The sequence below is a fragment of the Passer montanus genome, unplaced genomic scaffold, assembly GCF_014805655.1.
Source record: "Passer montanus isolate IOZ18808 unplaced genomic scaffold, ASM1480565v1 scaffold47, whole genome shotgun sequence".
Lineage (NCBI taxonomy): Eukaryota > Metazoa > Chordata > Aves > Passeriformes > Passeridae > Passer > Passer montanus.
The window spans coordinates 5,430,489-5,458,028 of NW_024369596.1; the positions used below are offsets into that span (position 1 = coordinate 5,430,489).

Below are 27,540 nucleotides of genomic sequence, written 5' to 3' on the forward strand. Positions count from 1 at the left end.
GGCCGCGGCGCCGCCCGCGGGCTCGGCCTGCTCCCCGCGCCGCCCGCGCTCCGCGCCGAGCCCGAGGACGAGGACGAGGAGAGAGGTGGGTCCGGGGGGTCTCGGGGCCAGCCCCCGCCCCGAGCCCCGCCGGGCACGGACCGGACCCGCGGGGTCCCGAGGGACGGGCGGCTCACGATATTTAGCCGTAATTTAATCAAGAGGGTGTTTAATCAAGAGGAGGGAAGGGCTCAGTGTTTAGATGCTCATTTGTGAGTATGGTGATAGTAAGTCTAGAATAATGGATGTTGCCTGTACTGTCTTTAATGAACCCACAGAACAATAAGAAATCCTCTGGAGAGAAAGAGGATTCTCATTACAAGCCCTTTATTGTAAACTAAAACACAAGGTCCACCTCAGCATGAGGAAGAACTTCTTGACACGGAGAGCAGCAGAGTGCTGGGACAGGCTGGCCAGGAGGGTGCTGGATTCTCCCTCCTTGGAGACATGCCAGACCTACAGGAACACGTTCCTGTGTCACCCGCTCCAGCTGACCCTGCCTTGGCAGGGGGTTTGGACTGGGTGATTTCCAGAGATCCCTCCCATCTCTGATGACTCTGTGATCCCGTTTGTTTTATTTACGGGGCTGCTGCCTTTCCCAGTGCCGCTGGCTGAGCTGTCGCTGATGAACAAGTTGATCCACACATCCCTGGTGGAGTCCCAGCAGCACGTGGAGATCCTGCAGCGAGACCCCAGCTCCCCACTCTTCTCTATCAAGACCTTTGAGGAGCTGCCCCTGTGAGTCCCCACAGCCCCTGGCCCCACCACGCTCCAGCATGCCAGCCTCCTTCACATGGGCACTTGGATGCTTTGTTTCCACAGGAAGAAGGAGCTCTTGCAGGGAGTTTATATGATGGGCTTCAACAGACCATCCAAAATCCAGGAGCAGGCTCTGCCACTGATGCTGGCATACCCGTGAGTAGGAGCAGGGCTGAGGCGGCTGAGCCCCGGCTCCTCGTGGCATCCCAGCACTGTGGTGCCAAGCAGGAACGCCCCGACCCCTCCGTTCCACTAAGCTGCTTTTGCCTTGCAGGCCCCAAAATCTGATTGCCCAGAGCCAGTCAGGGACAGGGAAAACAGCAGCTTTTGTCTTGGCCATGTTGAGCAGAGCCAGTGCCAGCGAGAAATACCCGCAGGTAACGCAGGACAGGGAGAGCTGCTGCAGGAGGGGTTGGCCCAGGCGCCCAGGACGCTGCCAGGGGCAGAGCTCTGGGCTTTGTCCCTGTTCCTGTCTGACTTGACCCACTGGAGTGGGATGATGAACCACCAGGGCCCAGTGGAAGGTAGGACCAAAAGCACAGTGCCCACCTCAGGATTGCCAGAGTGGATCAATCCAGGCTTCAGTTACCCTGGAATTTAGGTTTTGAAGAGCAGCTGCAGGCACTGCTGGTTTCTGGTGGTCAGGTACTCCCAGTCCCCTCTCTGGGTGCAGAACGAGCTTTGTCAGCTCTTTCCAGCCATGGAAGATCTCCTTTTGTATGTATGAACAGTGTGACTGAACTAGGGCACAGGAACAAGCTGCACCACGCTTCTGAGAGACACATTTCCTCCTCAAAAAGAGCAGCAGCAGCTTCCTCCTGCCCCCTTGGCTGGAGCTGGAACACAGCCCAGCTCCTGAACCTCCAGCCATGCCATGCTGCCCATCCCCTGTGCTCAGGGCTGTGGGATGCCCCCGAGCTCCTGCACCCCGTGTGCCCCATCCTGGGGCTGACAGCTCCTCCCTCTGCTCTCCTGGCAGTGCCTGTGCCTGGCTCCCACCTACGAGCTGGCTCTGCAGATCGGGCAGGTGGTGCGCGCCATTGGGAAGTTCTGCACTGACATCAAGGTGAACTACGCTGTCCGGGGAAACCGAGGTGAGTCCCGCCCAGCACGGCTGCCAGCACTGCTGCAGGAACAGGAGGGGAGCACAGGGATCCTCTCTTAGAGCCTGGAGCTACCAGGGACTGCCCAGACATCCATAAAGTAGTGTCTGTCCTCCTCTCCTGCTGAGGAGGCTTTTCCATCATCACTGGCTGCTTGCAGACTCCTTTTTGCCATATGGGGGTGGTTCCCATGCCCCAGGCTGTAGGGAATTGTCATGATGACCCCTTGAAGGCATCCCTGAGCAGCCAGAGTCTGAGCAAGCCAAGGGAGAACACAGAGCAGCACAGAGCTCCATGCCTGGAGGCAGCCAAATGCCTTTTGCCCCCTTGCAGTTCTGAAGGGCACAGTGCTGGAGGAGCAGATCATCATCGGAACACCAGGCACCACACTGGACTGGTGCTTCAAACAGCGCATCCTGGACCTGACCAAGATCTCCTTGTTCGTGCTGGATGAGGCCGACATCATGATCGACACGCAGGGCCTGTCCTGTCAGAGCATCCGCATCCACAGGTGAGGATTGCTGAGAGCTGCTGCCCCGATTCCCTGCTTTGCCTTCTTTTCTCTAGCTTTAGAGGTGTCTGTCACCAAAGGGCTGTGAGAGTGTGCCCATGAGAGGCTTGTCCACAGGTCTGTGTTTCTGTACAGCTGTGTGCACTGGACACACAGGAAGACACTTCACCTCATTTAGCTTTCCTTAGAGCTGTTACAGGCCTTGGATTGACTCACAGAACCACAGAATGGCCTCAGTTGGAAGGGATCTTAAAGCCCATCTTCCTGTCTTGTTCCCACCCTTTCCCACTGGCAGGGGCACTGCCATTAGACCAGGCTGCTCAGAGCTCCATCCACCTTGGCCTTGAACACTTGCAGGGATGGGGCAGCCACAGCTGGACAACCTATGCCAGGGCCTCTCCATCCTCACAGGGAAGAGCTTCCTCCTAATATCTAAACCTGTTTTCTTTCAGTGTGAAGCCATTCCCCCCTTTTCTGGTCACTCCAGACTCTTGTAAAAAGTCCCTCGCCATCTTTCTTGTCAGCCATCTTCCCTTCCCATTGAACACAAAGGCAACACAAAATCAGTTTAAATTAGGGTTTCTGTCCTCCTGGGCAGCAGCAGCTGCTCTCCAGGGCTGACAGAGCTTTTTCCCTGCCCCAGGGCTCTTCCCAAGAGCTGCCAAGTGCTGCTGTTCTCAGCCACTTACAAGGAGCCCGTGCGGGCCTTTGCGGAGCGCATCATCCCCGACCCCATCGTGATCAAGCTGCGTGAGGAGGAGCTCACCCTGGGCAACATCAGGCAGTACTTCATGGTGTGCCAGAGCTCGGACGAGCAGTACAGGGCCCTCTGCAACCTCTATGGCAGCTTCACCATCGGTCAGGTCATGATCTTCTGCCAGGTAAGGGGCCTGCCTGGGAGAGCCCTGCACTGCCCTTCTCCTCTTGGGAATACCAGGAATGGGTCATTTTACAATGTGGGCACAGCGGGCTCCTCCCAAGACCCCCAAAACAAAGGAGCAGACCTCGGGGAGTGTTGGAAACTGCCATGAGGTCCCTCAAAAGGGGCAGGGGACTCTGGAGAGGGAGCTGTTGGCCTCAGGCTGTGCCCGTGTGTGCAGACCCGGAGGCTGGCAGACTGGCTGTCGGGGAAGATGAGCCGGGACGGGCACCAAGTGGCCATCCTGACAGCAGAGCTGACAGTGGTGCAGCGGGCCAGCGTCATCCAGCGCTTCCGTGAGGGCAAGGAGAAGGTCCTCATCGCCACCAACGTCTGTGCCAGAGGTATCCTGGCAACCCAAAATGTGCCAGGCCTGCTGCTTCCGCGTGGGCTTGAGCAGCAGATCCTGTGGGACAGGGTATCCCGAAAGGATCCTTTCCCTCCCTTCCAGGCATCGATGTGCAGCAGGTCACCACGGTGGTGAACTTCGGCCTCCCCATGGATCAGGACGGCGAGCCGGATTTTGAGACCTACCTGCACCGCATCGGGCGGGCGGGGCGCTTCGGGCACCGCGGCATCGCCTTCAGCGTGGTGCAGAGAGAGACCGTGCAGCTCGTGCACAAGATAGAGGAGTATTTCCGTGAGTATCCATGGAGCCACTGCTCTGGGAGGCAGGGCTGGGGCTGTGAGCCCCCAGCTCACTGCCTGTTGGCAAATCGTCCTCGTCGGGCTCCTCCTCTCACCAGGGCTCATCTCACTGGGAACGGGTCACAGATACAGCTTTTAGGGTGGTTTTTGCTCCCCAGCAGGCACATTTCCCAAGAAGCAGCCCTGGAGGTTGTGTGCAACTTGCAGGGGATGTTACCAGTACCCAGGATGCCTCAGGACTTTATTTTTTTCCCTCTTTCAGGCATTTTTTCTGCCTTTCCTTGCAAACAGTTATCCCAGGGACCTGGTGCCCCAGCTTAGCTCAGCCCTGGCTGTGGAGAGGAGGTGGCAGCTGTGGAAATCTTTCCTGAGTGGAAATTGATTGTCACTTGCTAACATCAAGAGGATTTTCATGGGATTTGCCAGATGCCAGGGCTGCACTGATGGCTTTTTGAATCCCAGTGCCTGTTTTCCGTGTGATTTTTAGAGGAAAAAAGGTTATAGAAGCCTTCTGATGGGCAGGAAACTGTGTCCCTTCCATCCCTTCCACATCTCCAGCCTCAGAGCCACTCAGCCCTCTTGGTTCCTTCAAATGTTCACCTGTCCTTGGAACCTGGAGTGAGCCTGAGGCAGACACCAGGCAGAGAAGACACGAGCCACTCATTCTGGCAGAGACTGTTGCCGTGGAGTAGAAGTAGTGAGCAGCTGGAACAACTGGCATGTGGATGAGCCCGACCACAGCCATGGGCAGAAGGAGCCAGTGTGAGGATGAACCCCCAGGAATCTGACTTGTGCTTTCCATGTTGTGATGTTGCAGCTGGAGGGCACAGACCCTCCCTGTCCTGCTGGCTGTGGGAGAGGGGGCACATCAGAGGCTGAGCTCTGCATGCTGCTGCCGTGGGGCTGCTGCTGGTGCTTGCTGCCTGCTGCCCTGATCCAGTTCCCCTCCTGCTTTGTCCCAGCTGATTTCCCTGCTGACCCCATTTCCGCTGCAGTTCCTCCCAGCTGATTTCCCTGCAGAGGGAAGTGCTGCACTGAGCACTCCAGCAGCTTCCCAGCTGGCGTGGGGCACTGACAGTGGCTCAGGTGAGCGAGCTCTGCACTGCATCCCAACAATTGCTCTTTCCTTCCTACAGAGACCACGATCAAGCAGCTGGATCCCTACGACATGGACGCGCTGGAGAAGCTTGCAGCGGAGTGAGGAGCAGGGATTCGTTCTCCCAAATCCAAGTTGCAGTTCTAAACAGGAGGAAAAGTTACAGGGGAAGACTTCCCGGTTCTCTTGTATCCTGAAGCTGTTGAGTTTTGTTGTGTTGCCTGAGGAGAGGCTGGAGCGAGCCTCGTCTCGCTAGGTGGCAGCAGGAATCCACTGCTGCCATCCCAGATCCCGGGGAAAAACCGAAGTGTTCAGGGTCCCGACAGTGCAGGAGAGAAGTTGGAGCCCTGGGGGTTCAAAAATCCAGGTGTTCAGGATTCCATCGGTGAGGGAGAGAGGCTGGACCCCAGGGGTCTGAAACCCAAATGTTCGGGGTCCCTGCAGTGTGAGGACAGAAGTTGTACCGCAGGGACTGGGCTGTGTTTGTGCCTTTGTTAATCTTCAATAAATGAAATTGATTGTAATCACCAGCGTGGCTCCTTCTTTACCAAAATTCTCTGAAATAGATCAGCCCTCGCAGGTGAGGTTTGATTAGGTCATTGTTGACAATGGTGTCATTTATCAGGTTGGCTACTGCACCCTGCTCTCCTCATCCAGATTTCTATCCAAACCTGACCCGAATGGGCACAAAAAGTGACCAAAACGTGACGAGAGCGCAGCCAGAAGCAGGACCTGGTGGTAGCAGGAGGGGGCCTGGCCCTGACTCTGTAGTGCCTTGCTGCCAGCTTTAACCCTTTGGGGCATTTCAAGCTCCAAAACCTCTTTGTGGGGAGTACACACATTTGGTATTAACAGTGTGATTTTGGTAACAAGCAATGAATTCTAATTCAAGGATCGTTGAGGGAGATGGGAGCTGGAAGGTAGTTTTCCAGGCTTTGCTGGGTGTTCCCTGATCCCCCTCACCATGTGCACCCCCAAATCCCCCCTGGCTTGCTGCAGCCCCTTGGCATTGCGTTACAGCACAGCCACCCCTATGAATGTTTGATGGTCTGGGGCGTTGCAGACAGTGGGAGATGAAATATCAAACCTTGCTCTTTGCCTGGCTTCCCCAGCTCTGAACCCCCCAGCTTTGATCACAGGGGAGCAGCAGTTTATTTTCCCCTCCTTTAGCCAAAAAAATACTGTGTGTGGAGGAGGGAGCCCTCATGGATTAAATTCTCACGTGGGGGGAAGGCAGGGATGCTGCCATTCCCACAGCAAGTGCGCCACTCCCCAGCCCTGAGATTGCAGGGGGCCAGGCGGCAGTGGCTCGGGTTCCCCCTCTGCTGGCAGGCTGATAAATAATTAACAGTTAATCAGGGCTGGGCTTAATTACCTGGGAGTAACCGGAGAGCAGGTCGCGCAGGAGAGCGCGGCCCTGCTTCGGCGTGCCGGTGCTGGACATGGCGCCATGGAGCGCGGCCGGGCACCGCCGTGGAGGGGAGCCTGGATCCTGGTGCTGCTGCCGGCGCTGGCGGGGGGTGAGCACCGGCGTGTCCCCGCGGCTCGGGGTGGGGGCGAGCAGAGGCCTGACGGACGCGCTGCCCGGGCAGGGCAGCCGCTGGCGGCCGGCGAGGCGGCCTACGAGGAATGGCGGGCGACGGGCGTGCGAGGCCGGGCGGTGGAGCTGAGCTGCGGGCCGCCGGCCGCAGCCCCGCCAGCCGTGGTCTTCTGGAGCTTCACGCCCCAGGGAGAAGGGCTCCCGCGGGCCGTGGCCGTGGGCTCGGGCAGGGAGGTGGCCGTGGCCCCTGGCACGGGGGCGCTGGGCCGGGTGACGCTGCGCAACGGGACGCTGGAGCTGCGGGAGCTGCGGGAGGCTGCCCAGGGCCGCTTCCTCTGCCAGGGGCTCTTCCCAGAGCGGGGCCGGCTCCGTGTGGGCTATGCTGCCGTCCTCCTGCGTGTCCTGGGTAAGTCCCTGGCTGTGGCCAACCTGGGGGGACCTGCTGGCCAGCAGCAGCCAGCATCACACTCTCCTAGATCGTGGTCAAGCCCAGCCCCTTGTCCAGTACCCAACAGAGCCATCCACTGGCCAACAAAATATCCCCCTAGCCAACAAAGTGTTCCACAAGTCAATAAAGTGTAGTGCGAGCCAGCATAGTGCCCCACTAGCCAATGCAGAGTCCCACTAGCCAGCATGGTGGTTCACTAGCAAGTGTCGTACCCCATTCACCAACCAAGCACCCCAGTAGTTAGCAGAGTACCCTACTTGCCAGCACAGTCCTACACTAGCCAGCAAAGCATCCTACTAGCCAACATAACACACCGCTAGCCAATCCCATCAACTGAGGTAGCTCAAACAAGCCAACATAGCACTCATCAGCCAACCCTGAGCTCCATTAGCCATCAGCCAGCAAACCTCCCTGGCCTCCAATCAGTGTAGCCCCCCGAAAGGCACCGTAGCAGCCCACTGAGCCACCCTCATTTCCTTGCCCTGGCTACTCAAGCATCCCACCACCCCAAACTGGTCCCAGTAGCTACCCCAGCAAGTGGCCATGCCCACAGCCAGGGCACCCCTCACTAGCCTGCAGGGTCCTCACGAGCCACTGCTAGTGAATGCTATGGCACTCACTGCCCAAACAGTCCGTCTGGGTGGGGAGATGGGTGGTCCTGGGGCGCTCTGATGTCTGTGGGGCCGCTCACACTCGGTGCCCCCAGTGCCTGTCTCCAAGCCCTTCGTGCGGCCGACGGCGGCGGCAGCAGCAGAGGGGGCGGCGGTGGCCCTGACGTGCACCGTGCGGGAGGGGACGGAGCCGCTGAGCTTCTCCTGGCAGCACCAGGAGCCCCGGGGCGGGCCCTCAGTGACCCCTGCGGGGCTGGGGGGCTCCAGGGCAGAGCTGCAGCTCACACCTGCCAACCGCAGCCACACGGGCTGGTACATCTGCACCGTGCACAACGAGGTCAACAACCGCACCAGCGACCCCGTCTACCTGGACATCGTCTGTGAGTGCCCTGGGTGCCACCCACCTCGGGGGGCCTCAGCCACCAGCTGGGGGGCATCTTCTGGGCTGGTGCCATCCATGGCATCTGCAGGGCCGGTGCCATCCATGGCATCTGTGGCCACCACAATGCTCCGTGGTTTGTCCATGGCCACTGAGCACCCTGCCACCATGGTATGTCCATAGCTATCATGGAACATCCATGGGCGTCATGTATCCTGCCACCGTGATGCCTCTGTGGCCACCACTGTCTGTGTGGCCACCACGGTATGGCTTCTTGCTGCTTTGATGTATTCATGGCCATCATACACCCCACCAGCATAATGCCTCTCTAGCCACCATGGCCACCGTGTGTGCTGCCACCTCGATGCATCCATGGCCACTGTGTGTCACAGTGTGCTCACAGCCCTCATGGCGCACCCTTTCTAAGGCCTTCCCACCAGAGGGAGGAAGCCCCAGGGAGGGCTGTGTGCCCTCTGTGGGCTGTCCCTGCCTGAAGGGCCCCGTGTCCCCGCAGATGGCCCTGACGAGCCGGCCATCCGTGTGGAGCCCTTCTCCCCCGAGCAGGGGGGCTTCTCGGCGGGCGAGCGGGAGGACGTGGTGCTGAGCTGCCTGGCTCCCTCCAACCCCCCCAGCCGCTATGTCTGGCTGCACAACGGCTCCCAGGTGCACACTGGCCAGACCTACGTCATCCCTGCCATCGCCCGCGCCCAGGCGGGCACGTACACCTGCCTGGCCGAGAACAGCCACCTGCAGACGCGCACCCAGGCCACCATCGTCCTCACTGTCTACTGTAAGTAGCCCCGCGAGGGTCCCACAGGGTGAGACGGACCAGCGCAGCTCCCTGGTGAGGATGTGGGTGGGAGGGGCAAGCTGCGGTGGGGCTGGGGGGAACCCAAGCTCTCCCCAGTGCCGATGGTCTCCTGCAGATCCGCCAGCCGGGAGCCCCAGCTGCTCTGCCCTGGCCTCCGATGATCAGCGGGATGTGGCCCTGCGGTGCCGCTGGCTGGGGGGCTTCCCCCTGGCCCGGCTGCGCTGGGTGGGCCCCCAGGAGGAGGAGGAGGAGGAAGAGGGGTTGATGGGGAGCAGTTTTTCCATGGCCACCAGGATCCAGTCAGGGGCAGCCACCAGGAACGGCAGCTCCTTCTCCTGCCTGGCCTCCCACCCCGCGCTGCCACTGGGGGCTGCATGTGGGACCACCCTGTGTGAGTGCCAGTGGGCCCATCTGCCCCCAGCCCCCTTTGTGACCCCCGGGTGTCACAGCAGAGCTGCAATGACCCCGTGCCGTGCCAAACCATAGGATGGGCACTCCAGGGTGCTGCTGCCTTTCCTGAGGCACCTTCAGCTTCCTCCAAAACCGGGGAGGCTGTGGCAGGGCCGGGATTGCCGAACCCCCTCGCCCTGGGGTGGGGGGAGTGCGTGTCTCCTTTTTGGGGGTGCTTTGGCGCAGCGTGGCAGTGCCGCACGCCGACCCCGCTCCGTCCCGCAGGGGTCCCGCCTGGCAGCCCCCGCTGCGCGGCGGCGGCCACCAAGGGTGACGAGTACGTGATGCTGCGGTGCGGCTGGCAGGGCGGCACGCCGCCCGTCACCCTGCGCTGGCGGGACAGCGCGGGCCGCGCCCTGGGCGACCCCGCGGCCTCCCTGGCCGTGCTGGTGCTGGGCACCGACGGCAGCCTGGCGGGCCGGGAGTTCGTGTGCGCGGCCGCGCACCCGCTGCGGGCCGCTGCCGCCGAGTGCCGCCTGCGGCTGGGTAAGCCGGCCCCGTCCCCAGCGTGCCGCGGCGGGGTGGCAGTGCCGGCCCACAGTGTCCCCCCTTGTCGCCGAGCAGAGGTCCCCGAGCTGCAGGCGGAGAGCGAAGTGGCGGTGCTGGAGGGCGGCGAGGCGCAGCTGGCGTGCCGGCAGCGCGGCAGCAGCGCCGGGCTCGGGGCCACGGTGGCTTGGTACGACCCAAAGGAGCGGGAGGTGACGGCGGGGCTGGCCAAGTACCAGCTGGAGCAGGGAGAAGCGTGGGTCAACCTCACGGTGCGGGATGCCGAGTGGCCGGGGGACAGCGGGATCTACCGCTGCACCGCCACCAACGCCGTGGGCACCGCCAGCCTCCCCGTCCGCCTCCGCGTGGACCGTGAGTCCTGGGAAGGGCAAGGGTGGGCCGGGGGCATCAAGGGTGGGCAGGGGGCATCCAGCCCCTCCTGGCGGGTGCCGTGTCGCCGCAGGGTACCCAGCCCCGCCCAACGTCACCATCAGCAAGCTGCGGTACACGCGGGCGCGCACCGAGGTGCGGCTGGAGTGGCGGACGCAGGGCGCCGGCAACCTCACCGGCTTCGTGGTGCAGCGGCGCCAAACCAAGAAGCCCCTCCGGGAGACCGCCAGCCCCTGGGAAACAGCCGCCGGCGACATCGAGCCGCACTCCCGCGACCGGCGCCTGGGGGGGCTGGACCCCGCGGTGCTCTATGCGTTCCGCGTGCTGGCCGTCAACCACCGCACGGCCGGGCACCCCTCCGAGGTGCAGACGCCAGGTGAAGTGGGCAGGGGCTGCTCCGTGGGGGCAGAGCAAGGGTTGAGTGGAGAAGGGCAGCGTGTCCATCCCGTGGAGCGGAGGAGCCGAGTGCGAGCAGCCGGCAGCAGGTTTCAGGCACGGGCTCGCACCTTCCCGGGCCTTTCCGGGCTCCGCCCGTCCCTGCTGCCTGCCATGTTCCCTCTGCTCTCTTCCAGCCGAGCCTCCCTTCGAGGCCTACCCGGCGGTGACGGGGGCGGCGGTGGCGGGGATGCTGGTGGCCAGCGCAGCCTCGCTGCTGGCCGTGCACTGCATCGCCCGCCACCGGGAGACCCTGCCGCGTGAGTGCCGGGCCGCGGGGGCTCCCCGGGGGCCACAGCGCGACCCCGGCCCCCTCGCCTCACCCATCTGTCCCCGCAGGGCTGCACGACCTGCTGTTCCGCACGTGAGTGCCCAGACCCCTCTGCCCCCGCCCCGTGCCCGGCACCAGCGAGCCCCCGGTGTCCCCCAGGGCCGCTCCCGGCGCCCAGGAGCCCGTGGGCACGGCGGAGGATGCTGGAGCAGCCGCGGGCGGGGAGGAGGAAGCAGGGCCAGCCCAGGGAGACTCGTGTGCCCCGGGCACGGCCGCAGGTACGGGAGCAGCCCCAGCACAGCGCGCCCCGTGTGCCCCGGGCACGGCAGCAGGTACGGGCGGGCTGCGGGCAGAGCCCCCTGCCCAGCGCCCACCGTGGCACTCGGGCTCCTCCACCCCTCGCAGAGCCGCCCTCGGCAGCACCAGGCCCCAGCGATGAGCCAGTGAATGTCACCGTCACCGTGACGGCCACACCGTGACCACGCCGGGTTTCGCTCCTCATTTCCCTCCCTGCCACACCGCGGGACGGCAGCAGCCACCTGTGCCGGGCTGCCAGGCAGCTGGCTCCACACGAAAAAAGCCCCTCCGGCTCAGCCCCGGGCCTGCAGTTACTGCTGGAGCTAAAATAAATATTTAGGCTACAATAAATAGTTTCTCACCGATGGCAGGAAAAAAGCCCGAGGGCCGAAGCGCTGCTCACAGCCCCGGGGCTGGCACTGGCTGGGGATGATGCTGGGGACGCTGCTGAGGTGTCTGTGGTACAAAAACAGCCACAAAGCTTTTTGTGGGAACGGGCCTCATCTTCACCCCCAAACTCCCCAGTTTCAGGCCAAACCACAGGATGTTAAAAATAGTGATTGGAGATGGTTTTTCCCTGCATTGGTGCAAGCACGAAGGGAAGCAGGGCCCAAGGAATTGTCAGGCAGTTCCCAGCTTTCCCCGAGTCCTCGTCTTCTGCTGTGTGTGGAGACAAGGGCACCTTGGATCATTTTCTCCTGTGTTTTGTTAATAATAACCCACTGGGAAGTATCAAGCCACATGAACCAACCTTGATCAGTGCCCACAGAGTATCAGTCTCCACACCAGCCATAAAGCAGCACTGATCCCTCTATCAAACCACCCCCAGAAATACAAACCCTACCCAAACCCCCTGCAAAACCATCACTTCCAAACACATAACATTCCAAAGGAATATTACAGCTTCTCTGGAAAACAGTGCGTCTTTATCTGACACACCCACAATACAGGGGAGATTTAAGCAAGGTTGTTTAAAACCATGGCTAAATTTCAGTGTTTGGGGAAAGCTAAGCAGCCACAGTTAAATCTCAGCAACTCGTGGCCAATCTCTGTTGGAAAAGGGGAAAACCTTGCAGAAGATCCTGCAAAAGGAAAATCCAGGCTGTGAGGATGAGATAAACAAAAAGGGAGGAGGGAGATCTGTGGTGGCTCTGGGGTACGTGGCAGCCACAACCCACAGATGTGAAATCCATGGTGTGCAAAGAACTTTGGAATAAGGCTGGGAGGATGCACAACCCTAAAAATAAAGGCAAAAGAATAAATATAACCACAAATAATGCAATAGAGAAGGCTTTGGGGAGAGCTCACAGTGGCCTTCAATTACCTGAAGCAGGAGGAAGATGGATTTCTTATACAAGCAGATAGTTACAGGATATGGGAGAATGGCTTCACACAGCCAGAGGGCAGGGATGGATGGGATCTTGGGAATAAATTCTTCCCTGTGAGGGTGGTGAGGCCCTGGCACAGGGTACCCAGAGAAGCTGTGGCTGCCCCGGTCTTGGAATGCTCAAGGCCAGGTTGAATGGGACTTGGAGCAGCCTGGGGTAGTGGAAAGTGTCCCTGCCTGGCAGGAGTGGAATAGGATGAGCTTTAAGGTCTCTCCCAAATCAAACTGTGCTGGGATTCTATGAAACATAAAAAACCCCATTGCAACACCTGGAGCAGCCCATGGAGCTGCTGCTACCAAAGCAGATCTCAAGGGCTTCCTCCTCACACAGACATCACTGCCCAAACCCTGTGGCTGGCAAAGCTGCACCAGCAGCCCTGAGCTCCCCAGGGCTTTGGAGCAGCTGCAGCCAGGCTGGCACAGCTCCCTCCCTTCCCAGACTGGCCAGGGACACACTGCTCTGGGCTGCAGGTGTCACCTCGGGGTGGCCATCACTGTAAATTTTGATTCATTCCTGTGCCTTTGCACTGTGACTCGTGTGGGAGGAGGGAGTGCTTTGCAAGCACTGGTTTGGTTTATTTACTGGGATTAAATTTGGAAAGGAAAGAGCACCCACCCAAGCACTGCAGTTAAGGTTGCAGCACCTCCATCGTGCTGTGTCCAGGATGGGCAGGGTCCTGACAGTTGTGCCCAGGGCTGCTGGGAGCTGTTTCACCATGACTGGTTGCATTTCAGTGCTACCCAAGCTGTTAGTAATTCCCCAAACCAAGAGCTGAACTGGATTTTGTCTTCTGTGAGTGGGAAAGTGAACCAGGCTGGATTTCCACCTGTACTTCTTCAGAAGGGTTATGGAGCATCTAAAGACACAGTCACTGATTCAAGTTCTTCTTCAAACTGCACAGGACAGACTCAACCAAGGCTCATTTTCCTCACTGATCTTCTTATTTCCTCATTGGGATCTTCCCAGAGAAACCAAGAGAGGCCAGGAGGTGTTCATGGAAAGGAGGGTTCAAGTGCCATGTCACTGAGCTGCCAGGGAGTTGACAGCTCTTGGTCATTTCAGACCTGCTTAACTCTCTCAACTGGGCTCCTTGGAAGCTCTTGTCCCACTGGTAAATTGCCATGGACACACACTCCACATTTCCCATCCTCATTCTTTATATTATTACAATTCTTTTTTATACACATAACCAGGCTAGTTTTGTGGTGTGTGGGGGAAGAAAAAAAAACAAAACAAAAAAAGGGATTTCAAGGCATAAATAATATAAAAAGGCAACCATTTTGAAACCAAGATACATTCATATGACACTACTACAAAAAATAAATAGTGACTCTCTCTGTTATAATTAACATCCCCCCGTGACTCCCTTTCAGCGGTGCTGCGGTGCAGTCCCTGGCGTTGAGTGGGGACAACGGGCACTGCCTCAGGTTTCCTGCAGCTGGAGCTGACAAAGGTCCCCAGAACCATTTAGGGTGACTCCGGATGAACTCCATCCTGGTTTTTCCTTACAGTCCTTGGAAACAGGCTGAAGAATGAGGGGGCTCCAACTCAAAATGTGGTTCGATGTTTCCGAGTGCAGGAAGCTGCCGCCTGCAAAGCAAGAGCAGGGCGGGTGGTTGTGTCGGGTTTTTCAGGAGATTCTCTGTCAGCTCAACAGAACCACATGCCCCAAAAACTCTGTAATTCCAGTGGGTGATGCTCTTTGGGCTCAGGCTCATTCCCACCATCCCAGGCACAAGCACAGGCCATAGGCTCTATCGTCAGCCCAGCACTGGAATAATAAAACCTGCCCTGAGATGGCTGCTGCTGAAAACAGCTATGAAATAATGCTGAACATTTAGGATTCATTAGCACGTGGTCACAATTCACAAACCTGCTGCATTCACCCCAAATCAGCAACAGCTCCAGGCATTTGGCAGAAATGAGCTGGTGAGGAATTCATGGCACCAAGGTCACACTCCTGATGTGGCACACCCTGCCAGAGGTGTGCCCACCTGAACCCCCTTCCCCTGCTGCCACGGGGTGGGTGCAGAGGGAGCTGCCTGATTTCAGCACACAAGGTGCAATGATTCCAGGGTGGGGTGAGAAACAGGTTCTCTCTTCACCAACAGAGACCGGGTCCCTCCCTGTGCCAGCTCCTGCCTCCATGTTGGCTCTGGAATGCTTGTGTCCTGCGTTGGGGCCAATGGGGGTGCTGTGAGTGCAGCATCCATCAGTCACAGCCTCCTTATGTGGCAATGAGCCCTTTCTAGAGGCATCAATCACAAGGGCATGACAGGACCAGGCACTGGAGCAGCACTGCTCCCACTTTCCACGCTGGGAAAGGCGGGACGCTTCACCTGCCTCCAAGCCTGCTCTTACAAGGGTTTAATTACTGGCTTCTCTGCAATAAATTAAGCTCCCTACAGAACACTCCCAGCTTCCCAGCCAGGTGCTATGCTCTGCAGGATGCCTCACCGTCCATGCAGTCCACAGAGAGCTGGCTCACGGCCTCCCTGCAGCAGGGACGCGGCGCCGGGGGCTGCTCGGCGCCCTCCCCGCGCTGCTCCTCCAGCCGGGCGCTGCACTCGGGGCTGGCCGAGGCCAGGCACATGGCCACCATCACACGGGGGCTCAGGGGCTTCATCTCCACTCCGTCCTGCTGGAAAGGGGCTCCCAGGGGCACGACGGGCAGCGCGCTGCTGCCCAAAGTGCCGTTGGTTTTGGTGAAACACCTGCGGCAGGGACAGAGGCCAAAGTTACTCAGAGTGGCTTCTTCCCCCCTTCCTTTTCCCCCCACAGCTTTTAAGTGTTTTACCACATCAACGATCAGAGCATTTGTCAAATCAGTTTTAAATATATTTGTGGAGCAATTCCGACATTAAGCAAAGGATTGAGTGGTTTTTTTTTCTCCCAGCAGACAGCTGAAAACATTCAAAACACGCTCAGCTCCTTCCCCCATCAACTGAGACCCAATGACCTGACTTGTGAGTCCATTTCTCCATCAAAGCAACTCCGTAAAATATGTTTTCACTGCCAAGATAAAGAGCTCAAATTTGAAACCCAAGCAGCACACTTAGGTACCTTGAAAAATAAATACTAGGTGTGATTGGAGTGAATGCAAATTAGAAAAATAGATGCAATTTTAACCCCCCTGTTCTGCTGTGTAAGTCAGACTGTGGCCCTGCAATACCTGTGTAAAGCTGTGGAACTGAAGTTAAAGTGCTGAATCAATTGTTACACCTGAGGTATTTAAGCTTTAAACAAAAAGGAGCAGGACTTTGACACACATACCATTGTGGCAGGAGGGAAAACACCTCAGTGTTTGCAGCCCCATGAACAGTATGGCCTCAGGGAACATTTCTATAAAGAATTCTACATAAGAAAGCCATAACTACCCAAAAAGTAAAAGGTTCACTTGCACGGCTATCACAAATTTTGAGAAACTACACACCAAGATGATCCTTGTAATGTGGTGCAGGACAGAGATGGATCCACAGATAAACACATGGAAATAAGGATGGAAAGTGTTCACACCCCAAAATGCTCCTGTGAAAGCTGAACAAGCTCCAGGTATCTATGTGCTAATGCAGACACAACTCTGAGCACCCTTCTTCTCTTTTTTCCCGACCAGATATAAACCCATCCCTCACCTGCTCTGCTCAAAGGGATCAGCCCAGTGCACTTGCTATCTATCATCCCTGGGGCTGTTTAAGACTGCATTTGGAAATACAAAAATGGATCCCTGGGACCTGCCTGCTCAGCTGCTGGCTCAGCAAGTAGCACTGTGTGCTGCTCCAGGCTGATTCTGGCCCAAATCTAAGCAGAGCAGATGAAAAATTGCTGGAAAAGGAGGAAAGATGGACTGGGACACCAGCAGTGCCAGGGCAGCAGCCAGCAGAGCTGACCTCGACAGCAGCCCTGCACTGAGCTCAGAAGGGTTTCAAACCTGGACATGTGAAGCTTGGCAGTCTCAGTTAAGTCCTGCCCAAGTCCCAGAAACCACTTTTATGCCATTAAAAAAGTCATGGCAATAAGGAAAACCATCACACTGGAGAGACCTGTCCTACAGCCCTGCCTAGAGCCTCAGTTCATACCTAAAACCTGATCAAAACCTGGGATCAATATTGCCAGAACCGAAAGAGCAACAAAACACCCAACAAAACAAATAAACTTGTCAGAGGAGGAGCTGTAGTGAGCTTTCCCTCTGGCAGATGCTTCACCTGCAAAGCCAGAACAGGACAAAGGGCTTCCCTCTGGAGCCTGCTCCCCTCCCAAAAGCTGTGAGGATGGAGCAGCACTAAGCTTCAACCTTCACTCTCCTATTTTGTCCTCCCACTCCTGTAACTGCCTCCAAAGTCATTATTCCAAGTACCAAAATACCACAGAAGCCACTGGAGAATCCACATTAAACACATCTGGTCCTCAAACAAATCCATTTATTAGTTTGCCTTTCTCTCCGCAGAGGTTTTGACTGCCCTCACTTATTATTGAGAAAAAAGGGCTCAGAGAAACCCATCTAAATGTTTGGGTTTGCATGTTTCTGGGGGTTTCTTCTTAAAGATACAGGGCCAGTGAAGTTCTCTGTATTACTGTAAGAGCTTGAAGAAAGTTTCAACACAGCAGTTCAGCCTTCTAAGCTTCAATAACCACATTTTGATGGAAACTAGCCATGGGGATATCCAGAGCAGAGTGTGGAGGAAGAGTGATGTAAAATCCCTGCTGGGAAAACACAACTTCTATCAATTCTTAATACTGAAACCCTAGTAAAATATAGTTTTTTAAAAATCATAATTTAGATGAAAAGGCTGGAAAAACAAATGGATGTTCCTACATTTGAATCATATATTTCAGATTTCTGATCAAAATACAGTGAATTTGCAAAGGAGAGAGCTCTGTACAAGTGTAAATTCCTCTGCAAACGTCAGGTATCTTGAGAGCTTTAGCACAAAGGCACAAGAGAAGAAAAAAGATCAATTCTCAATCCTGTCAACCACAGGCTTTGTCCACAATAGCAAAGTGGGTCTCCAGTTTTCAGCAGCTTCTCCCTCTGGCAATGCTCCACGAGAAGTTATGAGGGATAAAGTGCTAATTTAAACAGAAGACCCAGGGATTTCAGCACTGAAATAACAAAACCTGCTCTGAGATGGCTGCTGCTGAAAACAGCTATGAAATAATGCTGAACATTTAGGATTCATTAGCACGTGGTCACAATTCACAAACCTGCTGCATTCACCCCAAATCAGCAACAGCTCCAGGCATGTGGTGGAAATGGGCTGGTGAGGAATTCATGGCACCAAGGCCACACTCCTGATGTGGCACACCCTGCCAGAGGTGTGCCCACCTGAACCCCCCTTCCCCCTGCCATGGGGAGCTGCCTGATTTCTGATTTCAGCACATGATTCCAGGGTGGGATGAGGACAGGCAGGTCAGGGCACAGCCCTCACCTGCACAGTGGGGATAACAAAATGGGGAAAACACTCCAGCCTCAAATTCCCACTGGCCAAAACCTACTGAGCTGACTGCCCTAACCCAGCAGGCCTTCCTCCTCCTTCTCCTCTTCCTCCTCCTCCCCTGGGCGTACACCCAGCTCCCTGGTGGGAAGCTGAGGCACGTCCTGGTCCCCTCCATTCCCCTCTCCCATGTCCTCTTTGCATCCCCCAGCGGCAGGACAGGAACAGAGCGGTCCCTGCGGTGCAGCTCTCTGCCAAACCGAGGTTAATGATCCCCTCCGGGGCAAGGCAGCTGTAAGGGACAACTTGTTTCTCCATCAGGCAGTCAAATATAGAATGGGGCTGTGAAAACTCAAAGTTCAGGCCCTGCGGATGACCCGTCTGGGAGGGGCAGTGCAGCTCCAGAGGATGGAACTCTTTCCCTTGCTTTCTTAGGGAAAAAAAAAAAAGAGCAAATAAAAACTTAAATGTGTTTAACACTGGAGGCAAGCTCTTAATTACAGTGTGACACATATGGCGTGCTCTAAATTACCAGGAGTCTCAGTCCTGGAGAGAGCTGCTGCACAGGCTGCTGGAATCCCAGCACTGGTGGGTGAGGGAAGGTGCTGGGCTTTCCTGGGACTGCCAGGGACACCGGGCCAGGCAAGGCACGCCCAGCTCCACCCGCCAGCAGCACCTTGTCAGCATCACGCTGTCCTGCACACCTTCATGGAAGGAAGGAGGATTCAAGGTCATCACAAGCGGTATTTTAAAAAGTAAAACTATGAAAATAAAGTGAATGTGTTTTCTGCCTTCAACAACAGCTTTATTGTCCAACAGGGGTTGGACTTTATGATGCTTGTGGGCCCAACTCAGAATATTCAATGTTTAATAATTAATTTCAATAATTAATTTCAATAATTAATTTCAACTCAGCTTAGCCAGATGCATACCTAAAGGCAGCTGAAGATTTCAATCAAAGTATGATTGAAAAAAAAGCCCAGAACCTACCAGTCAAAGCAGCCCAGCTTGTCTGACTTTCAGTCCTATTTCTAATAATTAAAATAACCAGAGACTGAGTCAGAAGCCTAAGGAGGATAATAATTCCAAAAGTGAAAACTCAGTAATTTTTATTAGGTTTCCAACTCCTAGCTACAATGCAGAAGACAGATTTTCCCTTATTCTACACAAGAATCCTTTTTCCCATGAAGAAAATGTATCCCACTCTGACAATGGCTGGTCATCTCCTCCTGAAGGCCTCAAGAACTTCAAATCCCATGTTTTACAAAGAACAGCATTGTGAAGGCAAAGGAGTGAGTTGGTTAGTGTTCTTAAAGGAATGCCAGGAAGTGTAAAATATAGAAGACCAATTAAATCCCATTTGACAAGCTCCATATGGAATGATTTTGTTATCTCAGAGCTGAAGAAAAACACAGGAAATACAGATTTTTTTTAAAAATCCAGCACCCAACCTGCCTCACTTCCTAGAGAGCATCAGAGGAGCAAATTGAGCTCTGGAATTTTAACAACTTGTTTTATTCTATCCTATGGAAAATCCTCAACTGCTCTCCAGGTCATCCATGGAGCTCCTCTTGCTAGCCAGGACTCCAGCTCTCATCTTTTGTCAGCCCCAGCTCCACCGCAGCACACAGAGGGAGGGCTGTTCTCTGGGCAGGTCATTTCTCACCTGTTAGTGTCATTTCTCACCTGTTAGTGTCATTTCTCACCTGTTACTGTCATTTCTCACCTGTTATTGTTCCGACAATTCCGGCAGTTGATGCACTCCGAGGGGTCAGCCTGTGGCACTGCCGTGTACATCCCACCACCCTGCAGCAGGAAGGATTAATAATTAATGACAGAAATCAAATCACTGCTGGGACACCCAAGAGCTCTTTGCCTCAGTTTCCCCACTCTGCTCACGTTATCGATGCCCTGCTCCGGGCTGTACGTGGCACAGCAACACTGAGCGATTGTCCAAAGGCCAGGGGAGGGCTTTGCCAGTGTGTGTGTCAGGGAAAAGTAAATAGCTGCAGCTTAGACAAGTATGTGGTCATTTCCCTGGTCTGTTTTCAGCTTAATATGCTGAGGTTTAATTTAATAAACACACTGTAAATATATTTATTTTTAACGCTGATGACAGACACGAAAGCGAATTGCTGTTCATTAGCACGCAAGGCTTGTTTAGGGAGACAGAGGATTAAATTTGCAGGGCTGATGTCACATACAAACCCATCCCACTTTCCTGTAATTACTCCAATTAGATCAGTTTACTTCACTACACTGATTTTTGAACCGTTTGGTATTTGTACAGATGGGGTAATTCCTCAGCCAGCAATGACTCCGGGTGAGAGGGATTTTGTGTTGTTGGTTTTGGCTAACGGGGCCATTACAAGCCAGTTGAAATGCCCAGATTAACACATACCTCATTGTTAGGGACCAGGCAGACAGTGGTGTGGGAGCCACTCCAAGGGGGCTGCAGAGCCAGGCTCCTGCACTGGGCTCCAGGAGGGAGCCAGGCTGGGAAGGCTCACCTGGCTTTGGCAGCTCAAGTGGTAGGCAACTTCTAGCAATCCCTATTTTTGCAAAAACAGAGCTTGTCCTGAAGTTTTTGAGGGATAGAGAGCACTGAGGAAATGCCTAATTATTCTTGATTGCCATCCTGGCCAGTTTCTCCCTTCCTCATTTAACCCAATCATTGGAACAATAAAGAGCAACCTAACGAGGATCAGAACATCCTGTTCCTCTGCTAGCCTCGCCCACGTGCCAGCCCCAGCCCTCCTCCACGGGCAGAAATCCTGTGACTCAAACTTTCTACAACAGGGAGTGGGGAAAGAAAAGCTCAACCCCATCACCTGCTCCCAGCCAGACAGTAGTGTTGGGTGGACACCTCAAGGCACAGAGGAGCTCCAGGCACCAAGACCTGTGTCATCACAAACGTATTTCCTTTTTTCCCCCGAAAAAAATGAAAATGGGAGGGACAAAACATAATGCAAACTCCCAGACTTCCTCCCGGGCAAGATTTTGAGCACTGCAAATGTTCCCTCCCTGAGGGCTTGGAGATTTTTTGAGAGTTTCACCCACTGGGAGGTTGGACAAGTCAAAAAAAACCAGTTTGAGCCTTGGTTGCTCTTGAAAACAACAAAAAGTGGGCACTTCTTTCTCCATGCGTAGGCCAAGGGCAGAATGGGGTGAAGAACTGGCTGGTCTGGGCTCAGACTGGAGGGAACTGAAGTGGCAACTACTGTGCAAGTGCTAATTTGTTGTTCAATAAAATGAAGTGCTTGTGCTCAATTACCAACACAAACAATAGACCCGTTTTTTTTCTCCAGAAACAGCATGGGTTATTCAGACTTTTGAACTTTTTCTTTCAGTTTTCCTGGGCAATGTTCACAGTTTTGAGTAAGTTTAGTAAGTTTGAATGCAAGCCATCTGTTTCCATAGACAATAATGAAATCATTATTCTCTCTTGGAAACAGGACACGTTTCAGCAAATGAAGTATTTTTCCACAGCATACAAAGGCTGGATCGCAGACTGAAATTAGTTTTTAATTTTATTTTCAATTTCAAAACAAAAAACCAGCCTGTCTCAACAGTCACAAACAGGGGACTGAAAAGAAAAAAGCAGCGTTATTGCTGTGCTGCAGTTCAAGATGTATGGGGCACTTCATTCCATGGAACCTCCTGCGCCATTCGTGCCTTGCCATAATTAATAGCATTGCTCAGAGTTACAGATCTGAAACAGGTGGGGGAAAAACGGGTGATCCATAAAGCTGCAGAATAAGCAGCTATAATTAAATGTATTTAACTTGGAGATTGAGAAATACCATATGTACAAGTAAAGTATCTCAGCCCGGCACTGAGGCATTCTCAGAGCTTACATGCTGTTAGGAGGAGGGTAGAGGCAGATTTCCCAGAGTAAGTGGAATTCTTGCTGTCATCTGATATTCTCAAATGAAAACCATGATGTTTGTATCACAAATATCAGCCCAGTTGCTTCCTCTGGGATAAGGAATTCAGTGGAACTGGCTGTTATCAATGGATGAGTATTCCCCCACCCAAATTAAGCCTGCTTCCACAGCCCCTGAATGAACCCCAAGGCCTGGGCTGAGCCTCCCACCCAGTGTGGGACCTTACGTTCACGAGGTGATGGGGATGTTCATAGTCCACGTGTGTTCTGGGCAGGGAGTTGGAGTGCCCTGGGTACAGTCCTGCTCCTCCTCCACTCATGATCCCATTGACACCGTTGCCAACTTTGTGGTGGAGGTGGGGACAGCCGTTGCTGAGGCCGTTGCTGAGGAAGTTCCCGTGGATGTTCCCATTGACTCGGCTGGTCCCGGGCAAGGTCGTGTACTCAATCATCTGCCCGTTGATGTCTGCCCCTTGGTAGAGGTAGCCTGGAGGGTCGTATTCTGCAAAAGACATTGTTATTGAAAGCTCTTCTACTGATAAATGAGCAACCCTAAAAAATAACTTTTTTTTTTTTTCTCCAGCTTTCCTTTTGTGAACTAACTCTGAAATCCAACTGCTTAGCATACGCATGTAGACATGGAAAACAGCCACATCCTGGAGAGCAGGCCAGAAATGTTGGTCTGGCTGATGTCAATCACTACAAGAGCATCCTCAAACCAGGCCTTTTGTATCACCAACAGCCCTTTCTGCTGTATCTGCTATAAGCTGCTTCCAGAAGATCTCTCTGGGCTGCAGCTGAAGACACTATCTTCGTTATCTCCTACATTTCTCTCTGTAGGAGAGTAAGAGTATTTAAAAATAACCACAAGCCATGGCAAGAGCAAGGCTGATTTATGCACAAGGAGCAGAAAAGGCCAGTACAGAGATTCTGCTGGCTCTGGATTGTTGGTGGTGCAAAGCACCTTGCAAAGCTCCTGCTCGCTAATGAACAGGTTTTCCTTATTAACACCTCTCTGGAAGACTTGGCCATTGAATGCCATCTGATTGTGCAGGGACTAAGAGGTAACAAGGGACTTGTCCTAGGGCTGCAAGTTCTCTTTCTTTCCACATGCACTCAGGAAAGGGAGAGATCCAGGGTTCAACTCTGCACAATTTTAACAAGTGATTACAATTACACACATTCTGCCTCTGCAATCGTCGGAGACCTATGCAGGGGCTTAAACACAAAGTGCAGAAACTTTGCCCAGGCCTTTCCCACACCATTGTCTGGGTGAAACTGCATCACAGTCCTCCAGGGATGCAGCAGGACAGGGAGCACCAGTGTGAAGAAATGGAGACACTGCTGCTCTTAAAAACCCAAGTCTGCACCTAAGGAACACCTGGCAGTACAAGTCCCTACAGAAATGCAAGCTGGCTCCTAACAGGAAACTGCTTCCCATCCATAAAACGCAGCGTGGACATTCCTGATTTTACCCCGGTCATATTTTCCCCATGAAACCAACCCCCACTCACTCTGCATGGCGCTCTGCTGCCGGTTCTTCCAGAGGCACATGGCGATGAAGACGATGAGGATGAGGACCATGACGCCCAGGACGCAGCCCACGATCAGGTAGAGCATGTCACTGCTGCGCACGGGGCCGCTGGCAGCCACGGCCCCGCTGCCCCCCGCCCTCTCCGGGGGGCTGGGGGGTGTGCTCAGGTCTCTCACTGGGTATTCAGACGCTCCCGGCGTGCGTTTCACTGGATGAGTGAGACAAGCATGTGTACATCCACTAAATGCATTTTCTAAGTGTGTTTTATTGTCATGAAATGAAAATAATTACTGCCGAGCCTGAATCCCGATGCCTTGCAAAGAAAGCTTCCAAGTCAACACTAAATCCTGCAATGAGAATGCCAGCTCCTATCGGGTAATAACTGTTTGCCTTGGAAAATGGTGATTATCCCGCCTGCTCACCCGCTCTTTGAGGTCACTGGGACTTTAACGAGCCGCTCGAGGTACCCGTGGCTGCAACTGCTCTCACTCTCAACTTGAAAGAGCACAAATCTTTCCACTTCTGAGGTCAGGAAAAACCACAACACTCATTTCTCTCGCCCAGGCTCTGCCAGATGACCTGCTCTTATCTGATGTGAACCCTGCTAACAACCCCCTCTCCAAACCACACAGTTGAAGATCAACCAAGAGATGAACAGAAAATCTCTGAAAATGAGATGCTGGTTTAACCCAGGAATTGCATTTACATTAGTTTCCAGTACACCACAGCTCAGATTTATTTAATTTGACACTAAAACCCTAAAAGAGGTGCCTGGCTTAGGAGTGAAGCTGGTCAGAGAGAGACAAGCACCTCCATGCAGGTATGCTGGATAAGCTGGATCACCCTTATAAGCCTGGGGGAGATAAATTTTAAGGAAGAGGCAGTGTGAATGACAGATTACATCTTGCCCATTTTAAAATTAGAGAAGAAAGTTATATTCCTTGCAGGAGGGAGACCAACTGTGTGTGCAGCCTTGAGGCCCTGCAGCTCCTGCTCCTTCCTTCAAAGGTTTCACTACTCACTTCACTGAATTTTGATGCTTCCGCTCCCAGAGGGCTTTTTTCTTTTTTTTTCTCAAACATTTTTTCATAGCACTGCATTTGAAGTTTACTGTCTGCATTTTCCCTTTACAGCCTTACTTGGTTTTAGAGATTAAAGGAGACAGGAATTCTTCGCAAAATAAATGTGACTGCCATATCTGACACTTCCCGAGAACAGTACAAACTTTGTGCCAGAGGCATGCAGGATTAGGGATGGAGGCAGCCAACACAGCCATCAATTGCTGTGGTCTGCACTTATACAACGTGTCACAGAGCCCTGAAGACATAAAACAGATGTACAAATCAATTCTGTCATCTTCAGGCGCATGGTTGTCTCCTAAGGAGAGGCCATCAGCAGAGCAGAGGCAGCAGTGCTATCTCTGAGGGCAGGCAAAGCTGCAGAGCTCTGCTGAGAGCCTCAGGAGTGCAACGGATCACTTTCCATATGTTCAAAACAATCCCAGCTTCGGAAGACAAAACAATCCTCCGAAACATTCCAGAAAATTATGGTCATCATCGCAGCTGACTTTTGTGCTGCACGAAAATTCCCCCAGTGGATCTTTCCAGCCCCAAAGGCCACCTCAGCCCCACAGCCTCACCTTTGGTCTCGCAGATCATCACGTTGCTGTACTCACTCTCCCCCCCCTCGTTGTAGCACTGCATCTTAATGTCATAAGAAGTTTCAGGCTGCAGGTGATTTATCAGGTGCCACTGCTTTGTACCTGTGGGGGGGACAAAAATAAATTGCAGCTCAATTACCCACAGGAGCCAGAATTACGGTCGAGTGCATTGCAGGGACCTTTTCTACCAAATGCAGGGGCACTGCAGCTTGTCTTGTTAGCACAAAAATCTTCAGTAGTAGTTTATGGACTTAGCTGAAACCATGGCCCATGAGTGACATCCCTGCTCATGACAGAGGGTTGTAAGTAGATGATCCTGAAGGTCCCTTTCAACCCAAATTATTCCATGACTCTCTAAGACTTGTGTTACCTTGTGAAATTGATTACTAGAAGGACCTTTTGATGAACTGATGCTTTTTTTAGTATTTTCTTTTAAAGAAAGTCATTCCCTACAAAAGCCATAACTCACTAAACTCAAAACCCAGACATCCAAGTGCCAGACATGTGCATTTAAGTTCAACAGCAGCCCTGAGTACCCTGAACATGGAACCATCAAAGGGATGTGTTTAGGGTGGATTATGATGACTATTTACAGGACACTGGTCAAATAACAAGGAAAACTGGCACAGAGAGCTTGGGACAAGGAAGAGCTTGGTTGTGAGCAGACTTTTTAGAGGCACAAGGTACCACTGCAGCCATTGGTGTCACATGGAAAGGACACATCTGGGCTGCTCAGTTTGGCCCAAACCCCAAATAACTGAACGTGCATTGTATGAACCTGGGAACGCAGCAAGGCTGTCCTGGTGCCACTGCCCCTGCAGAGCCCAAGCCCCAGCCCCAGCCAGGCAATCTTCTCTAACAGGACGGTTTTGTCATCTCTGGCCCCTGGCCAGCTTTTCATTTAGACACCCTCCTGAAGTACTGAGCACTTCAGGATAAATCACTCCCAGTTTTTACTTTCACGGGCTTGTGACAAATTTTACTAAACAGCGACCCTTTTTTTTTTCTTTTTTTCTGGGGAGTTTAATTAACTGTTTGAGTGCTCTTAATCCCTCTTGGAAAATACCACCTTGAACTGTTTCCACTGTTTCTAAGGAACTGTCTACCACCTACTGATTTGAGCATTAATAAAAAGGCTCGGGCGTGCTGGGGCTGTCACCGTGATGCTGCTCGAACTCCTCCGGGACCCCGGCCCGGGTCCAGACCCTCTGCCCGGCCCCAGCAGGGCCCCTCTGGCCCAGGGGCTGCCCAGCCCGGTCCGTGTCCACATCCCAGGGAAGCCCTGGCTCAGGCTGGAGCTGCCTTTCCCTAAATCGCACGTTTTCCCAAGATCCAGCCTCGGTTTTCCCGGCGCCCCCACCCCCAAGCATTCCTTTCGGTAATTACTACACCAGGTTTTAGGTTTCCGCTTCAAACCATTAGTGGAACTGGAATCAGTACAGGCACTTTAACTGTCCTCTTCGTGCACCATTAGCAAGGGAAAACATTTAAACAACTGACATCAGACTGCATTTACATTTAAAATTCAATCTCCAGGATTCTCGAAACAGAGAAATTCAGACCAGAAACGGAGAAATGCAGACCATTGCTGCAGGACAGGGGTGATTTTTTTTGCTTTTGCTTAAAGCGGCTGAGAGATACCGAGGAACCATCAGAGCTTTTTGCTTGTTGTTTTTTCCTTCAAATAAAATCTGATTTTGCCTGCAGCGGCATTTATAAGTTAAAAAAAAAAGGTTTCTGCAGAGTTTTGAATGTCTCGAAAGACAAGACTTAACAGGAAGCGGTGAGGAAAGCCTGCGGCAAGCACTTAGCTAGCACAGGCATCACAACACTTTTTCCACAACTCATGCAGTCATTTCAAGATAAAATTCCCTGTCATAAAGCAGATTAATTCAAAGGTAACAGAGGGGGAAAAAAAAGCAAAGAACAAGTGATTTATGGCAAAAATACCTTAAGTCACATGTTCCTCTACATATTTCACATCAAGTGCTTCCAATCACAACTTAATTGAAAATAGTTCTCTCTTTTTTTTTTTTTCCCCTCCTGAAAAGCTAATTTAGGGGAGCACAGTAAAGAGAAGCTGAAGTTTAAATCTTTCCACCAAGTGATTTCTGTTGCAGGCTCTGGCAGAGCGGAGCAGCTGCTAATGGTTTCAGACTGCCACAAAGAGTTCAATACACACACACGCTCGGAAAAAAAACCCGAAACAAGCTAATTTCACAGCACAGTGGAGCCCACTTAAACAACTAACTGCTCAGTGTATAAGATTTATAAACACACAAGTTCTGTCTAGCAAAGGCTAAAATACATTTGCAGATGAAGGTGAAGCCTGCATAAGGTTCTTTAAAGCCTCTGAGCTCAAACTCTGGATCTTTAATAGCTTTATAGTGTGCAAAAGCTTATGTCATGCATCAAAGTACTATGTGCAGTATTGTCTGGCAGGGGAA

General features: G+C 53.6%; 3 protein-coding genes across 13 annotated transcripts in view; 2 read left to right on the plus strand and 1 right to left on the minus strand.

Moving 5' to 3' along the window:
* The first annotated feature begins 19 nt into the window (after positions 1 to 19).
* Positions 20 to 5,599, plus strand: DDX25 (DEAD-box helicase 25). 6 transcript variants are annotated; one of them, XR_005628990.1, is made up of 11 exons: positions 20 to 85; positions 642 to 777; positions 862 to 954; positions 1,073 to 1,175; positions 1,778 to 1,892; positions 2,235 to 2,412; positions 3,056 to 3,293; positions 3,513 to 3,675; positions 3,783 to 3,971; positions 4,538 to 4,741; positions 5,116 to 5,599. XR_005628990.1 is itself a non-coding variant. In XM_039722107.1 (10 exons), exons 2-10 carry the CDS (start codon positions 665 to 667, stop codon positions 5,178 to 5,180), a joined length of 1,257 nt encoding a protein of 418 aa, XP_039578041.1. In that variant the 5' UTR covers positions 20 to 85; positions 642 to 664; the 3' UTR covers positions 5,181 to 5,599. The 6 variants fall into 6 exon arrangements, 4 of the variants coding, with proteins under 4 accessions (XP_039578041.1, XP_039578042.1, XP_039578044.1 ...); XR_005628991.1 differs by having other exon boundaries at positions 4,652 to 4,741; XM_039722107.1 differs by lacking the exon at positions 4,538 to 4,741.
* An 882-nt stretch (positions 5,600 to 6,481) lies between these two features.
* VSIG10L2 (V-set and immunoglobulin domain containing 10 like 2) lies at positions 6,482 to 11,515 on the plus strand. 6 transcript variants are annotated; one of them, XM_039721730.1, is made up of 11 exons: positions 6,498 to 7,021; positions 7,770 to 8,054; positions 8,568 to 8,843; positions 8,980 to 9,255; positions 9,540 to 9,800; positions 9,879 to 10,172; positions 10,264 to 10,566; positions 10,763 to 10,885; positions 10,965 to 10,989; positions 11,056 to 11,174; positions 11,302 to 11,515. In XM_039721730.1, exons 1-11 carry the CDS (start codon positions 6,526 to 6,528, stop codon positions 11,373 to 11,375), a joined length of 2,532 nt encoding a protein of 843 aa, XP_039577664.1. In that variant the 5' UTR covers positions 6,498 to 6,525; the 3' UTR covers positions 11,376 to 11,515. The 6 variants fall into 6 exon arrangements, with proteins under 6 accessions (XP_039577661.1, XP_039577664.1, XP_039577663.1 ...); XM_039721729.1 differs by having other exon boundaries at positions 9,540 to 10,172; XM_039721727.1 differs by having other exon boundaries at positions 6,482 to 6,595; positions 6,668 to 7,021; positions 9,540 to 10,172; ... (1 more) ...; positions 10,965 to 11,174; positions 11,302 to 11,478.
* A 1,628-nt stretch (positions 11,516 to 13,143) lies between these two features.
* CDON (cell adhesion associated, oncogene regulated) overlaps positions 13,144 to 27,540 on the minus strand; it is a 39,958-nt gene continuing 25,561 nt past the window's right edge. Inside the window, exons 15-20 of the mRNA XM_039721982.1 lie at positions 25,073 to 25,195; positions 23,414 to 23,641; positions 22,127 to 22,401; positions 19,740 to 19,819; positions 15,039 to 15,295; positions 13,144 to 14,171 (exon numbers count right to left, since the gene is read on the minus strand). Coding sequence (XP_039577916.1) covers positions 14,005 to 14,171; positions 15,039 to 15,295; positions 19,740 to 19,819; positions 22,127 to 22,401; positions 23,414 to 23,641; positions 25,073 to 25,195 — 1,130 coding nt within the window. The 3' untranslated portion in view covers positions 13,144 to 14,004. The remainder of the gene's footprint in view (positions 14,172 to 15,038; positions 15,296 to 19,739; positions 19,820 to 22,126; positions 22,402 to 23,413; positions 23,642 to 25,072; positions 25,196 to 27,540) is intronic.